At 33.6% G+C, this 15430-nt stretch overlaps 2 protein-coding genes across 2 annotated transcripts in view; both read right to left on the reverse strand.

Annotated features, from left to right (window-relative positions):
- Positions 1–7339, reverse strand: part of LOC128659736 (zinc finger protein 585A-like) — a 135355-nt gene extending 128016 nt beyond the window's left edge. Inside the window, exons 1-2 of the mRNA XM_053713316.1 lie at positions 5935–7339; positions 3796–5221 (exon numbers count right to left, since the gene is read on the reverse strand). Of these exons, the coding sequence (XP_053569291.1) occupies positions 3796–5221; positions 5935–5953 (1445 nt within the window). The 5' untranslated portion in view covers positions 5954–7339. The remainder of the gene's footprint in view (positions 1–3795; positions 5222–5934) is intronic.
- A 1796-nt stretch (positions 7340–9135) lies between these two features.
- The window catches only part of LOC128659735 (oocyte zinc finger protein XlCOF26-like), a 43882-nt gene continuing 37587 nt past the window's right edge, over positions 9136–15430 (reverse strand). Inside the window, exon 4 of the mRNA XM_053713315.1 lies at positions 9136–10857. Coding sequence (XP_053569290.1) covers positions 10060–10404 — 345 coding nt within the window. The 5' untranslated portion in view covers positions 10405–10857 and the 3' untranslated portion in view covers positions 9136–10059. The remainder of the gene's footprint in view (positions 10858–15430) is intronic.

Raw genomic sequence — 15430 nt, forward strand, 5'->3', positions numbered from 1 at the left:
CCTTCCCCCAGTGACAGTTGAAATAATTGAATCCAACTGAGCACCAAATAAATGTTTACCTTGGAAAGAAAGAGATAGCAATCTAGATTTAGATACCATATCAGCATTCCAAGATTTAAGCCACAAATATCTTCTAGCTAAAATAGCTAAAGACATAGATTTAACATCAATTTTGATGATATCAAAAATGGCATCACAGATAAAATGATTAGCATGTTGAAGCAACCAAACAATACTAGACAAATCAGGAACTGTTTCCTGTTGTGCTAAACTTTCCAACCAAAAAGTTGATGCAGCTGCAACATCAGCCAAAGAAATGGCAGGCCTGAGAAGATAGCCAGAATATAAATAAGCTTTCCTTAGATAAGATTCAAATTTCCTATCTAAAGGATATTTAAAATAAGTACTATCTTGCATAGGTTTTCCCAAAACTCCAAACTAACTGCTGGCAAAGGATATAATTTTTTAAACCCTTGAAGAAGGGATAAAAGAAGTACCAGGTCTATTCCATTCCTTGGAAATCATATCAGAAATAGCATCCAGAATTGGAAAAACCTCTGGAGTAACCACAGGAGGTTTATAAACATAGTTTAAACATTTACTAGTTTTAATATCAAGAGGACTAGTTTCCTCAATATCCAATGTAATCAACACCTCTTTTAACAAGGAACAAATATACTCCATTTTAAATAAATAAGATTTGTCAGTGTCAATATCTGAGGTAGGATCTTCTGAATCAGATAGATCATCATCAGAGGAGAATAATTCAGTATGTTAGAGTGCTATTATAAGTGTAACTGTACTGTGTAAGGTATATTTATTAGATAGTGCTATTATAAGTAACTGTACTATTTAATGTATATTTATTAGATAGTGTTATTATAAGTGTAACAGTACTGTATAATGTATATTTATTAGATAGTGTTATTATAAGTAACTGTACTGTGTAAGGTATATTTATTAGACAGTGTTATTATAAGTGTAACAGTACTGTGTAATGTATATTTATTAGATTGTGTTATAAGTGTAACTGTATTGTGAAAGGTATATTTATTAGACAGTGTTATTATAAGTGTAACTGTACTGGGTAATGTATATTTATTAGACAGTGTTATTATAAGTGTAACTGTACTGTGTAATGTATATTTATTAGATAGTGTTATTATAAGTGTAACTGTACTATGTAAGGTATATTTATTAGATAGTGTTATTATAAGTGTAACTGTACTGTATAATGTATATTTATTAGATAGTGTTATTATAAGTGTAACTGTACTGTGTAAGGTATATTTATTAGACAGTGTTATTATAAGTGTAACTGTACTGTGTAAGGTATTTTTAATGTATTTTGTACAGCTTTTTATTTTTGTGAAACTGTTAACCAGAGCTCTGAAATTGCAGTAATCATTTTAGTGTAAATTCCAATTGTGCAGAAGCGATCGTGTTTACTTTAAACTTGTAATACCAGTGATAAGCCAGATGAGCGCAAACACCTGCAATAAACTTATTATCACTTGTGCACAAACGTTTGCGCTCCATTTGGGATCTGGCCCTATGTGTTTAACTCCTGCAAAAGGATTAAACACATACTTTAAGTCAGTTCTAAAGCAGCAATGCACTACTCTGAGCCAGCTGAGCACATCTGGTGAACCAATGACAAAAGGCACAAGTGTGTAGCCACCATTCAGCAGCTAGCTAGCTCCCTGTAGTGTATTGATGCTGCTGAGGATATGTATATATTCTCTCCAGCAAAGGATACCAAGAGAACAAAGTATGTTTGATAACAGAAGTGAAATTAAAAGTGTCATAAAATGACACATTTTGTCTGAATCATGAAAGTGTAATTTCCTATCACTTTAAGTATGATTTAAGTTACATAAAATGCCTGTGTATAAAGTCTTGCTGGTGATTAATAATCTGGGTTTATGAAGGTCGGGGGTTAATTTTACATTGTTTTTTGTACTCTTAAAGGGACAGTAAAGTCAATATTAAACTTAAATGGATTGAATAGAACATAACATTTCAAACAACTTTCTAATTTTCTTCTATTATCATTTGTGCTTCGTTTTCTTAGTATCCTTTGTTAAAGAGTAATCCTAGGTGAACTCAGGAGCGTGCACGTGTCTTCATGCAGCAGAGATTGCAAGAACATTTATAGTATTGTTATACATAGTTACAAGCACTGCTGCACAAAGTGCTAAATACACGTGCACGTCCCTAAGCTCATATAATATCAGCCTCCTATGTTTACTCTATAACAAAGGATACCAAAAGAACAAAGCAAATTAGATAGTAGAAGTAAATTGGAAAGTTAGGTAAAATTGCTGCTCTATCTGATTTATCAGCGTTTAACTTTCACTGTCAGATTTGGTTTCTGTTTTTGATGATGTTTTCCTTTTTATTCTGTGATATTTAGTTTTTAATTAGACAAAAAAACACAAAATACTGGTCTGGATTACAATCACTTTTTATTTGCATAAAAAACATTGTATATCATTATATAGTAAACAGCAGCATTACATGATATATGCACACATGGTATAAATATACCTAACACTTGTGCTCTTGATACAAAGGGATTTATCAGACATATAATGTTCCCTTTATATATACAGTATGTGCTATTATCAGTTCTTGTGGCTTCTAACTAACATGAAAACATCTAACAGACATAATATCAAGTTACAGAACATGACACACATATTACATACCCAGTATACATGTAGGTTATAGTAGCCATTTAAATTAAACTGATTATGATCACATGACACACATATTACATACCCAGTATACATGTAGGTTATAGTAGCCATTTAAATTAAACTGATTATGATCACGTATGTACCGGTTACTGATATTGTGTCTCATGAAATAAAATCAGTTCCCCCTCAGTAATTCCTCTGGTATATAACATGTACAATGCTAAGCATCTATTGCTATAAGAAAAGGTTTGTTCACATGAGGTGCACATTAAATATATCTCCCAGATGTCAATCATTTGAGACTGATGTTCTTGTTTATATAATTCTCTAACACTTTATTCATATAAAGATTACGTTGTTTTCTAAATGTAAGTCAAAACGTACAACCCCTAACACTGGCATATTAATAAACAACACTGTGGGTGCTTTGGTGGTGAATGGTTGTGTAAACTGGTCAGTATGAGGACAGATTTGTATATTCCTGTGTCGTATTTGGATTCTATCATATTTATATGAGAGAAACTGAGGTGCACATGTATAGAGGAACAAAAGACAGCAGGTTTCCACACAGTGCATATAAAGTTTATTTTATGTGTAAAAATTTGGTGTTTTCGTGATACCTGCCTGGCATGGGATACATTTTTCAACCTTCTAAACATGTGAAAGGTTTTTCTCCTGTGTGGATCCTTTCATCGCTTTTCAGATTATACATTCGTGTAAAACTTTTTCCCCACTCTGCACATGTAAAAGGTTTTTCTCCTGTGTGACTCCTTTCATGAGTTTTCAGATTACTCTTCAGTATGAGGTCAGATTTGTATATTGCTCTGTGGTGTTTGGATTCTATCACATTGATAAGAGAGAAACTGAGGTGCACATATATAGAGGAACAAAGGACAGCAAGAGAGCACTTCCAATCTGGGGTTTATATAACTGGGATTTGAAAGTATTATTTACAATAGGATCCTTTTTTGACTCTTCTATTTAGAGAGTTTGTCCTCTTTAGGATAATTTTTAAAAGGTTTCCCCACTATTTTGTGATACTTGACTGGCATGGGATACCTTTTTCCACTTTATAAACGTGAAAGCTTTTTCTCCTGTGTGAATCCTTTCATGATATTTCAGATGACTCTTTACTGTAAAACATTTTCCACACTCTGTACATGTGAAAGGGTTTTCTCCTGTGTGAATCCTTTCATGCGTTTTCAGATGAATTATTTGTGTAAAACTTTTTCCACACTCTGTACATGTGAAAGGTTTTTCTCCTGTGTGACTCCTTTCATGATATTTCAGATTACTCTTTACTGTAAAACCTTTTCCACACTCTGTACATGTGAAAGGATTTTCTCCTGTGTGAATCCTTTCATGAATTTTCAGACTACTTATTTGTGTAAAACTTTTTCCGCACTCTGTACATTTGAAAGGCTTTTCTCCTGTGTGAATCATTTCATGAGCTTTCAGATTATCTATTCGTGTAAAACTTTTTCCGCACTCTGTACATGTGAAAGGTTTTTCTCCTGTGTGAATCCTTTCATGAGTTTTCAGATCATACTTTTGTGTAAACCTTTTTCCGCACTCTGTACATATGAAAGGCTTTTCTCCTGTGTGAATCCTTTCATGAATGTTCAGTTTCTTCTTTTCTCTAAATCCCTTTCCACACTCTGTACATGTGAAAGGTTTTTCTCCTGTGTGAATCCTTTCATGACTTTTCAGATTACTCTTTACTGTAAAACCTTTTCCACACTCTGTACACGTGAAAGGGTTTTCTCCTGTGTGACTCCTTTCATGAATTTTCAGACTTCTCTTTAGTGTAAAACTTTTTCCACACTCTGTACATGTGAAAGGCTTTTCTCCTGTGTGGCTCATTTCATGAGTTTTCAGACTAATCTTATGAGTGAAACTTTGTCCACACTTGATACATATGAATGGTTTCTCCCCTGTGTGGGTCTTTTCATGAGATATGAGATTTCCCTTGAATGTGAAACATTTCCCACACTCATTACATGTGAAAGGTTTCTCCCCTGTGTGGGTCTTTTTGTGATACATAAGGCCTCGTTTAGATGTGAAACATCTCCCACATTCTGTACACGTGTGAGGTTTCACAACTGTGTGAACTGTGTGAACTGTGTGGTGTTCAAGGAGATGCAAATTACATGTGAAGCTTTTCTCACATTCTGTACATTTGAATGTTTTCTTATTTGTATGAATCATTTGGCTATACGTAAGACTTTTCCCTTCTTTTAAATGTTTTGAGTACTCAGTAAATGTGTGTGGTTTATCCTCTGGGATAATCATTTCACTAGATAAGGCATCAATGTTGTCCTCTTGTTTGATGACTAAATTACTCTCTGTACATAATGATTGCTGCCCAGTTCCTGCCAATTCACCATCTTCTTTGAATATCTGCTGTGATTTCCCCAATGTTTGTGAATAGTCATTAGTGTCTAATACTTTCGGAGTTTGTGGTATCATTCTGATGCTTCCTGTAGTGAAGGATGGATATGAAATATTCATGTGTTTGTCTACATAAAAAGAAAAGGAATAAAGAAAATAAAGTTCATTCTTTATAATGGATGACAAATAATATAACTATTTCTACATCATAATAAACTAAACCACTGATTACAACAAGTTATAGGGCCCCATTAAACAATGTGCAGGTGGATAATGTTCTCAGCCAGGAAACATGTACATCTGTATTCTGGTCAAGAAAGGTAGCATCCACCATCCTTATTTAACAATGTACAAGCAACTGCACATACAGCCTTGCCTGGCTCAGGCTCAACCAGAGGGTGAGAATATTATGTCTTAATCATCACAGACTAATAATTAGTGTGAGATGTTTTAAAGGCTAAGGAGCAGTTATCTTATGATACTTTTTAGCTTTTGGCTGTGGTTGTTTGATTTATATAATCAGCCAAAAAATTTATTAGTTTTAATAATACTCACTGTTAAATTAAGGACATAAATCAGTGGTGGTTCTGGTGTGGGGAACACTCAGTGGGGGAGTTGTGTGTATTCCACACATGGGAACAAGGTAGGCATAAGTGTAGTTATGGGTGATCCACTAGATGGGTCAGGGCAGGGGAAGGTAGAGTTGCAGGTGATCTGAGAGCAAGTTTTGACACAAATGTTCTTAAAAGATGCAGATATAAATATAATAGTTTATATTTGTTTAATGAGTGATCTATTCTATTTTCCCAGTAATTAAAGTCAGCATATCTATTTTACTCACCTAACACATATGAGTTCATGCTGATAACAGGCTCCAATGTCTGTGCTCAGGAAGAAGGTTCCCTTATTCACTCCAGAAACATCAAAACCTGATATCTCTCAGTGCTCTGGCCGTGTCTATAAAAAGTATATTAAATGGTTTAGACAGATAATAATAAATAATGGTTCTGATTAACTGTACATATCATATAATTAAAGGCACACATAACAATTCATGTGATACAGATCAGCTGTTTAGGTTATTAAATATGTGCTATTGATTCAGCACAAGCATTTAGTACAGTTGGCCCTGAGGGTGTTACAGTTACACCTTAAATAACATAAATTATGCTTACCTGATAATTTAATTTTCTTCCGTGGAAAAGAGTCCACAGCCGCATTCATTACTTTTGGGGAATAAGAACTAGGCCACCAGGGGAGGCAAAGACTTAAATACTCCCCCCACCTTCCTCATCCCCCAGTCATTCTGTCGAGGAACAACGAACAGTAGAAGAAATATCAGGGTGAAAAGGTGCCAGAAGAAAACAATTAGCTTGCTAACACACATCCAATGTGCAATAGCTGCAGCAGAGAAACTGCAAACCACAGAGCAGTGCATCCATAAGGTTACTACAGCAAGCCGACAAAGGGAAACCGACCATCAAGGCATAAGTCAAGCCCAATGAGCATCCACACTCAGAAAACCTGGACAACCATGACCAGGTCAATTAGTCCTAGTAAAAGGACATAGTCCAAGTTCCCAGGAACTGGAGAATGCCGAACCAGCCCGGGAGCCAAATAGTCCGGCAACAACTCCACAAAGGAAAAACACTGAGCGAAGCCTCAGCAACCCGGAAGCACCAGGGATAAGCCCCCAATTGTTTAAACACTTTTTGTATTTGGTTACTCCAAGGAGAATATTCATTAACAAAGATCATTCTTTTATCCTTCTTATTTCTCATTTTGTCCTTAAGTAATTCTGTCCTAGGGATCTGCAGTACATCTTTAATCCCCTGTTCAATTAAGTTACTTGGGTATCCTCTCTGTTTAAAGTGTTCACCCATTTCCAATAATCTTTCTTTTACCAAATTTTCATCTGAGACAATTCGTCTTACTCGCATAAATTGGCTTTTGGGTAAACTCTTTAACAGAGCAGGAGAATGCGCACTCTTATAGTGCAGTAGATTATTATAATCTGTCTGTTTTTTAAAAAAGATCTACAGCTAACAGCCCATCTTGTTTGTACACTGAGGTATCCAGGAAATCAATCCTTTCCTCACTTATGGTGAGTTTGAACTTTATATGCTGTGTAGCACTGTTGAGATCATTAACAAACTGTTCCAGGGTTCCAATGTCCCCCAACCAAATGCCAAAAATATCATCTATATATCGCCACCAGGTGGCGCTATATAGATGAAACAATTGATGGTAATAAACAAAATACTTTTCAAATGTGTTAATATAAATATTTGCATAGGTTGGGGCAACATTGGAACCCATGGCCGTACCCTGTAATTGCAGATAAAAGTAATCTTGAAAAAGAAAGAAATTACATCTCAATACAATATTCAAAAGATCAAGAACAAAGTTTCACTGGTCATTATTGATCGTTATATCCTGATCCAAACACCTATTCACTGCCCCTACACCCGCCTCATGAGTGATTGAGGTGTAAAGGCTAGTTACATCAAGACTATAAAGTATATATTTATTGTTCTCAAGGACTATATTCTGTAATTTATTGATGAAATCTCCTGTGTCCCTGATATAAGAGGTGGAATGTGTATAGTCCTTAGCCCCCCATTTTTACCCATCCCTCGTCGGGTAAGAAATATAAACTTAAGGATTACTATACTTGTAACTCTAAGTTCGTGGTGTATCTAATTAAGTGCCCATGTGGTTTAGGGTATGTGGGCGAGACCACCAAGAGGGTACGGGAGCGTATTAACCAACACAAAAGTAATATCAGGACAGGAAAATTGGATGCTCCTGTATCCCACCATTTTATAACTGCTGGACACCAGATTAATCAGTTTAGATTCCAGAACATGTTAGAACATATTAGTCTTCCTAGGAGGGGTGGCAATAGGGTTAGGTTGTTAAAGTATAGAGAATTATACTGGATTCATGAACTGGGGACTATGATACCCAATGGGATGAATAGGGAAATGGATTGGAGTGTATGTAAGTAAATATGGATGATTAGGTACTTGATAGTAGTTTAACTGGCAGGTTTTTCTAAAACATTTTTGGGTTTAAAACTTCAGGGATACGGATAGTTACATTTACTCAGTTCTTTTGATATCTTTTGTTGAAAGTCTTTTTTTTTTTATAGATTGGAATTTAAATTCATTTAGCTAATACCTTTTTAAATTTAATGCTGAACATGTAAAAAGATTTAAGAACTGGCATAAATTTTATAAAAAAAATAATTTTTTTAGGTTGACCTTTTTGTTTTTTATCCTTTGTTGAAGGACGTTCTTGGTAATTGTTTAAGAGCTCCAAAAAGTATTCTTTTTTCAAGATGACCATTTAATAAGATCTAATTGGAAGGGCAACAATTAAAATTGGCTTTTCTTCAAAAGATATTTGAATTAGCAATGTTGAAAAATAATTAAGAAAAGAAAAAAAACCCTTTTTTATGTTTTGTATGTTATTTTTTGAAAAGAATACATTGCAATACAATAACTAATGACAATAAGTGTATATTCAATTATTTTGTGTACTGAGTAGATTAACTTGATGTATGATTAACAATGATGAAAAAGTTTTTTGTTCATTTTATGTCCTTTGTTGAAAAACTATGATAAATGTAATTAGAGATGTAAATAATGACCACTAGATGGCATTAAGCAAAACAAAAAAGTTTGTATTAATTGAACACAGGTGAGAACAGGTGTGGTGGGTGGAGCCGCAGCCTTTATAAGGTTTGTTTTTAGAGTAGTATGTTAGACATGAATAAGGACATGGGTCCGAAACGTTGTCTGTTTTAAGTGGCACAATAAAATAATGATGTTTTAATACAGTTGGTGGTGCAGCTATATCATTATTTTTGGACTGACTTCTTGGGACCTTGGTGCTGGTCCAATAGTTGGCACACCTGCAAACAAGCTGATTTATACCCTTGGTGCTTGTGCAATTCTTTGCTTTCTACAATTAAATATATCTCACAGATGTCAATCATTTGAGACTGATGGTCTCGTTTATATAATTTTCTAACACATTATTCATATAAAGACTCCTTTATTCTGTAAATGTAATTATTTTCTCCCCTATGTAAATCAAACATACAACTCCTAACACTGGCATATTAATATGCAACACTGGGGGTACTTTGGTGGTGAATGGTTGTGTAAACTGGTCAGTATGGGGATAGATCTGTATATTCCTGTGTGGTGTTTGAATTATATCACATTGATATGACAGAAACTGAGGTGTACATATATAGAGGAACAAAGGACAGCAGGAGAGCACTTCCAATCTGGGGCTTTTATAACTGGGATTTAGTAAATATTATTTACAATAACATCCTTTTTGATGCTTCTATTTATAAAGTTTGTCCTCTTTAGAATAATTGTAAAAAAGGTTTGTACACTGTGTATATAAAGTTTATTTGTGTATAAATATGTGGTGTTTTGTGAAACCTGACTTTAATAAAAAAAAAAAAATTCTACTTTCTACACATGTGAAAGGTTTCTTCCCTTGTGGATCCTTTCATAAGTTTTCAGATTACTCATATGTGTAAAACTTTTTCCGCACTCTGTACATGTGAACGGCTTTTCCCCTGTGTGAATCCTTTCATATTTCAGATTACTCATTTGTGTAAAACTTTTTCCACACTATGTACAAGGGAAAGGCTTTTCCCCTGTGTGACTCTTTTCATGATTTTTCAGACAATCCATTTGTGTAAAACTTTTTCCACACTCTGTACATGTGAATGACTTTTCTCCTGTGTGAATCCTTTCATGTTTTTTTAGAGCACTCTTTTGTGTAAAACTTTTTCCACACTTTGTACATGTGAAAAGCTTTTCTCCTGTGTGAATCCTTTCATGCTTTTTCATATCACTCTTTTGTATATAACTTTTTTCCACACTCTGTACATGTGAAAGGCTTTTCTCCTGTGTGAATCCTTTCATGCTTTTTCAGATCACTCTTTTGTATATAACTTTTTTCCACACTCTGTACATGTGAACGGCTTTTCCCCTGTGTGACTCCTTTCATGATATTTCAGACAAACCATTTGTGTAAAACTTTCTCCACACTCTGTACATGTGAACGGCTTTTCTCCTGTGTGAATCCTTTCATGTCTTCTCAGATCACTCTTTTGTGTAAAACTTTTTCCACACTTTGTACATGTGAAAAGCTTTTCTCCTGTGTGAATCCTTTCATGCTTTTTCATATCACTCTTTTGTGTAAAACTTTTTCCACACTCTGTACATGTGAAAGGCTTTTCTCCTGTGTGAAACCTTTCATGCGTTTTCAGATTATCCATTTTTTTAAACCAATTGCCGCACTCAGGACGTGTGTGGTTTCTCACCTGTGTGAATTTTGTAGTGTTCTAGTAGAGGAGACTTCCATCTAAAGCTTTCCTCACATTCTGTAGATTTGAAAGGTTTCTCCTTTGTATGAATCATTTGGCTAGACTGTAGACTTTTCCCTTCTTTAATATGTTTTGAAAACTGAGTGAATGTGTGTGGTTTATCCTCGGGGATAATAATTTTACTAGACAAGGCATAAATGTTGTCCTCTTGTTTGATGACTAAATTACTCTCTGTACATAATGATTGCTGCCCAGTTCCTGCCAATTCAACATCTCTTTTATATATGTGCTGTGATATCCCCAATGTTTGTGAATAGTCATTGGTGTCTAAGACTATTGGAGTTTGCGGTATCATTCTGATGCTTCCTGTAGTGAAGGAGGGATATGAACTATTCACATGTTTGTCTACATAAAAAGAAATGGAATAAAGAAAATAAGACTGTTTATTCTTTATAATATAATCTCACGCAAAACTACTTATATATTCCTAACTCTTATAAGGCATATAAAAAAGTTTTACTTGAACTGACAATGTACAACTATACATGATAATTTGGTGAGGATAAATATGTAAGAATACCACATCAGACCTTGATGGATTATATGATCCTTTTATATAATTACATTTCTATGAGTTAAGTATTGTAAGTGCACCCGGTTTTGGATTATGCAATTTTCCTTTGAGTATCTAAGTTTCTTTATGTTCAACACTAACCCCTGGTCTCTGTCTAAAACAACATAAAGGGTCCAAGAGAGACCTATATCGCTGAAATAGGAGATTAAAAATGAGGAATACGAACACTAATGTACAACACTAATCAGATATGCTGTAAATATTTGATGTATTCCTTTCATTTTGGTTTATGTATATATATATAATGACTGTATTTTTTATGTGTTTTATAATGTTCCTAAATTGGGTATCTTTAAATAATATACTTACAATTTGTTATCCTCATATAAAATTTAATATATAATATTCAATCAATTAAACATCAAACCTATGAATTTGTCCCAAAAACATTTTATTTTTCGTCTATGCATATAAGAGAGTTTAAATTTGTTTTTTATATTCCCTTTGGACAGCTAACGTACTACAGTTACACTTTGACTTCTAATGGTTTCAAACCTCGCAATGTCAAGCTTTCTAAAATTTTAATTCATATGTTCACACCATTCACACACACTCTTTGGCCACAGTATACTCCAAATCTCTATAAAAAAAACTTTACAAAATTATGTATATTTGGGCTAATGACAACTTTAAAAATATAAAAATAAAATTATATAAAAAAACTTTGAAAAATACTCCAGAATGAAAATATGAATATATATATATATATATATATATATATATACACACATATACATATATATATATATATATATATATATATATATATATATATATATATATATATATATATATATACACACATATATATATATATATATATATATATATATATATACACACACACATATATATATATATATATATATATATATATATATATATATATATATATATATATATATACATACATACAGGTGGCCCTCGTTTTAAAACAGTTCATTTTACACCGTTTCAGAATAACAACCTTTTTTCCAGTCATGTGACTGCTATTGAAAAGCATTAAGCAGTGCATTTATTAAAATAGCCAGTAGGTGGAGCTGTCCGCTTGTGTTGCAGCAAAGCCAAGCAAGCTGAAATTAATCAGTTTAACCAGACCTGAGCTATCGAGCAGATTTCAAGGAACAAGATCTTCCGGTCTATAAATCAGTCCAGATTGGAATGCATATAAATAACTATTTGCAGAAAAATGCAAGTGAAGTCTGTGTTGTGTAATTATTTTATTAGGTTTATAATGCTGTTTAGCATTTAAAGTCTTCATTTCAAAGCTTTAAATATAATGTATTAGGTGTTACTTTTGACAATTTTGAGAGGGGCCTGGAACCTATCTCCCTCACTTCCCATTGACTTACATTATAAACTGGGTTTCAATTTACAACGGTTTCGATTTACAACCATTCCTTCTGGAACCTAACCCCGGCGTAAACTGAGGGCTACCTGTAAATATCTATCATACAATTATATCTTGCTACAATATAGTGTAGCGGTACTATAATATCACTGTTCTTAAAGTGTCCCAAAATGGTTATGTTATTAACCTTTAGTCTTTCATAAGCCATATTCTTTAAAGTATTATACCTTTTTGTAATTCCAATTTGTTTCATACTTTGGTGTAAACAGAGAGGCTTTCTTACCTCTCCTCCTTGTGTGTTTGGGATAGTGAGTCTAACCTTGTTACTCTTTCCCTTGTCGTACTGGGCTTCCGTAAAGACGATTTCCTCTAGGAGTTTCCCCGCTGTTGTTTGTTAGCGTGACATCACTCTATATCAGCACCTGATATACTTATGCAAGTATTCCTCATTTTCTCCTCCTCTGGTCGGTCTCCCGTTTTCAGAGCGGATATCACTCTGCTCTTGAATACTCTGTACGCAGAGCTATAACTGTTATCCAGATATTTTTGCCCCTTGTCAGGTTCTCCGTTACAGAAAATTTTCGGTGCCTTGTTGCTAACTTTTGCATCTCTCACTCACAGTTCTACGCGTTTCACCTTTCTATAGGGCTTTGTCAAGAAACTGTGTGTTTGGTAGACTCTCTTTAAATCCCTGCTCTCTCTTCTGATTGGACCCTTGTATTTAAAGGGATATATCCCCACAAAGTTTCTCAGATTTTTTGCTCTTCTATATTGTCCCAAAATCTTCATTTCTTAATTGTTTTATTATTCTTCCAAGCTAGGATCATTGAATTCATGTATTTATAAAGTTATATTCAAAATATTTTCACAACTATTATATAAAAAAAACGGGTGTTATTAAAAAATAAAAATAATAAAATTTAGGATCATAAAAAACGTTTGAGTCATTGCCCATAAGTTAAGTCATTCTGTTGCCCTTCTATTTAAAAATATTACATTAATTTATTTGTAAAGTCATTATTCTAATTCATGCTTTTTATATTAGAAATGGACTTATATCCAGTTCTGAATTTAACCTATTGGGGTACAGTGTATTAAAATTATAAATAACCTCTGCTTCTCTTCTCAGTAATTTATTTTCAAAGTCACCCCCCCCCCCTCCAATTCCCTTGCACTTTGCATAAGCCCCAATATTTTAGATATTTTGTGTTATTATTATTTGTCTCTAAATTGTTGATACAAGTGAGTCTCTAGCTTACCTTTCTCTATATTCCATAGATGCTCTCTTATCCTATCCCTGAGAATACTTGTTGTTTCCCCCACATAGATTAAATTACATGTACATTGTAACATGTACACTACTCCTTTATTACTACAGCTGATTGTAACTCTTATCTCATATTCTTTATCTGTGCCTGGAATTGGAACCTTTTTCTTTTTAGTGCTATACCTACAGGCTTTACAAGTCACACATGGAAAAAAACCTTTCATATCGTCTCCCCATAAATCTCTGTCTTTGTTCTTTCTATTTCCTTTCTTTCTTTTAAACTCACTTGGAGCTATTAGTGTCTTAAAATTATTTATTCTTTTAAAAACTATTCTAGGATATGGGGTAATTTATCTACAATTATAGGATCATTTTTTAGTAAATGCTAATGTCTTTTTTATAATTTTCCTTATCTCACCATGATTTTCACTATACTCAGTCACAAATGGGACATTACACTGGTCACCTTCTGGATCGTTCTTTCTTTTATATTCTAGTAGAGTCTCTCTTTTGGTGTTCCTTGCTCTTATAATGGCATTACTGATATTATTTTCATTATATCCTCTTTGTTTAAATTTATTTTCTAATACTGTAATTTGTTCCTCAAAATTACTTAACCTAATTCTAAGACACTGCCCTACAGGTATATTTTCTTTCCATTTGTGGTATTGACAACTGGATGCATGGATGTAATTGTTAGAATCAGTGGGTTTAAAGTGTGTTTTGGTTATTGGCCCTTCTTTATCGCCTATTATGTCTAAATCTAAAAATGTTATAATTTTTCTGCTTATATTGTACGTAAAGGTTACATCTCTATCATTACTGTTCATTATCCGAAAAAAGTCTTCTAAAGATTTGTTATTGCCTCTCCAAATTATGATAATATCATCTATGTACCACTTGAAAAGTACAAGATTCGCACCAAGCTCCGCAAAATGGCGGACCCTCTCTTCCCAATCTCCCAATCCAACAGGTTCGTATAGCTCGGTGCGAATCTTGCACCCATCGCGGTCCCCTCTATCTGTAGATAAAATTTATTATCGAAAGAGAAATAATTATGTTCAAGGATAAAACGGATGCTCTCTAATAGGAACTCTTTTTGTTCTACAGGTATATCTTCATCCCTTGATATAAAACTTTCCACTGCTTCTATCCCCAAATTATGGTTTATGTTAGTATATAGTGACATTACGTCACATGTGGCCATTATGAATCCTTCTTCCCACTTTATATTTTGTAATAATCTAAGTTTAATATAAGCATATTCTTTCTCCTTCAAGATACCTTTCCCTTTCCCTTTATCTAGAATCCAAATTAATTTCTCTACGTATTTCTTTGTTGGATATAATTCCAATTTCTTGTTGGTTTTTCTGTCCTTCAATAGCCTTCTTGCATCTAATCTATATTTTACACTATCCATAACTCGACTCCTCCCTTATCCGCCATTTTTATAGTAATCTTATCATCATTCTGAAGTTCTTTTAGTATATCTTTCTTTTTTATTTAAATTTCTCTTAACTTGAGTTCTTGATTGGTTGCTTTTCTGTAAATCAGCTAGAACCAATTTTTCAAAAGTTTCAAGGTTACTCCCCCTATCATATTTAGGGTAAAAGGTAGATCATGGTTTTAGTGTGGTATGTTTATATTTTGCCTCAACCTGTATATCTTGATTTCTTTGTATATATTTATCTACAGGATTTTTAAGAAAAAATAGTTTAAAGGTGAG

This window comes from Bombina bombina, chromosome 5 (genome assembly GCF_027579735.1).
Source record: "Bombina bombina isolate aBomBom1 chromosome 5, aBomBom1.pri, whole genome shotgun sequence".
In the NCBI taxonomy this organism is placed as follows: Eukaryota; Metazoa; Chordata; class Amphibia; order Anura; family Bombinatoridae; genus Bombina; species Bombina bombina.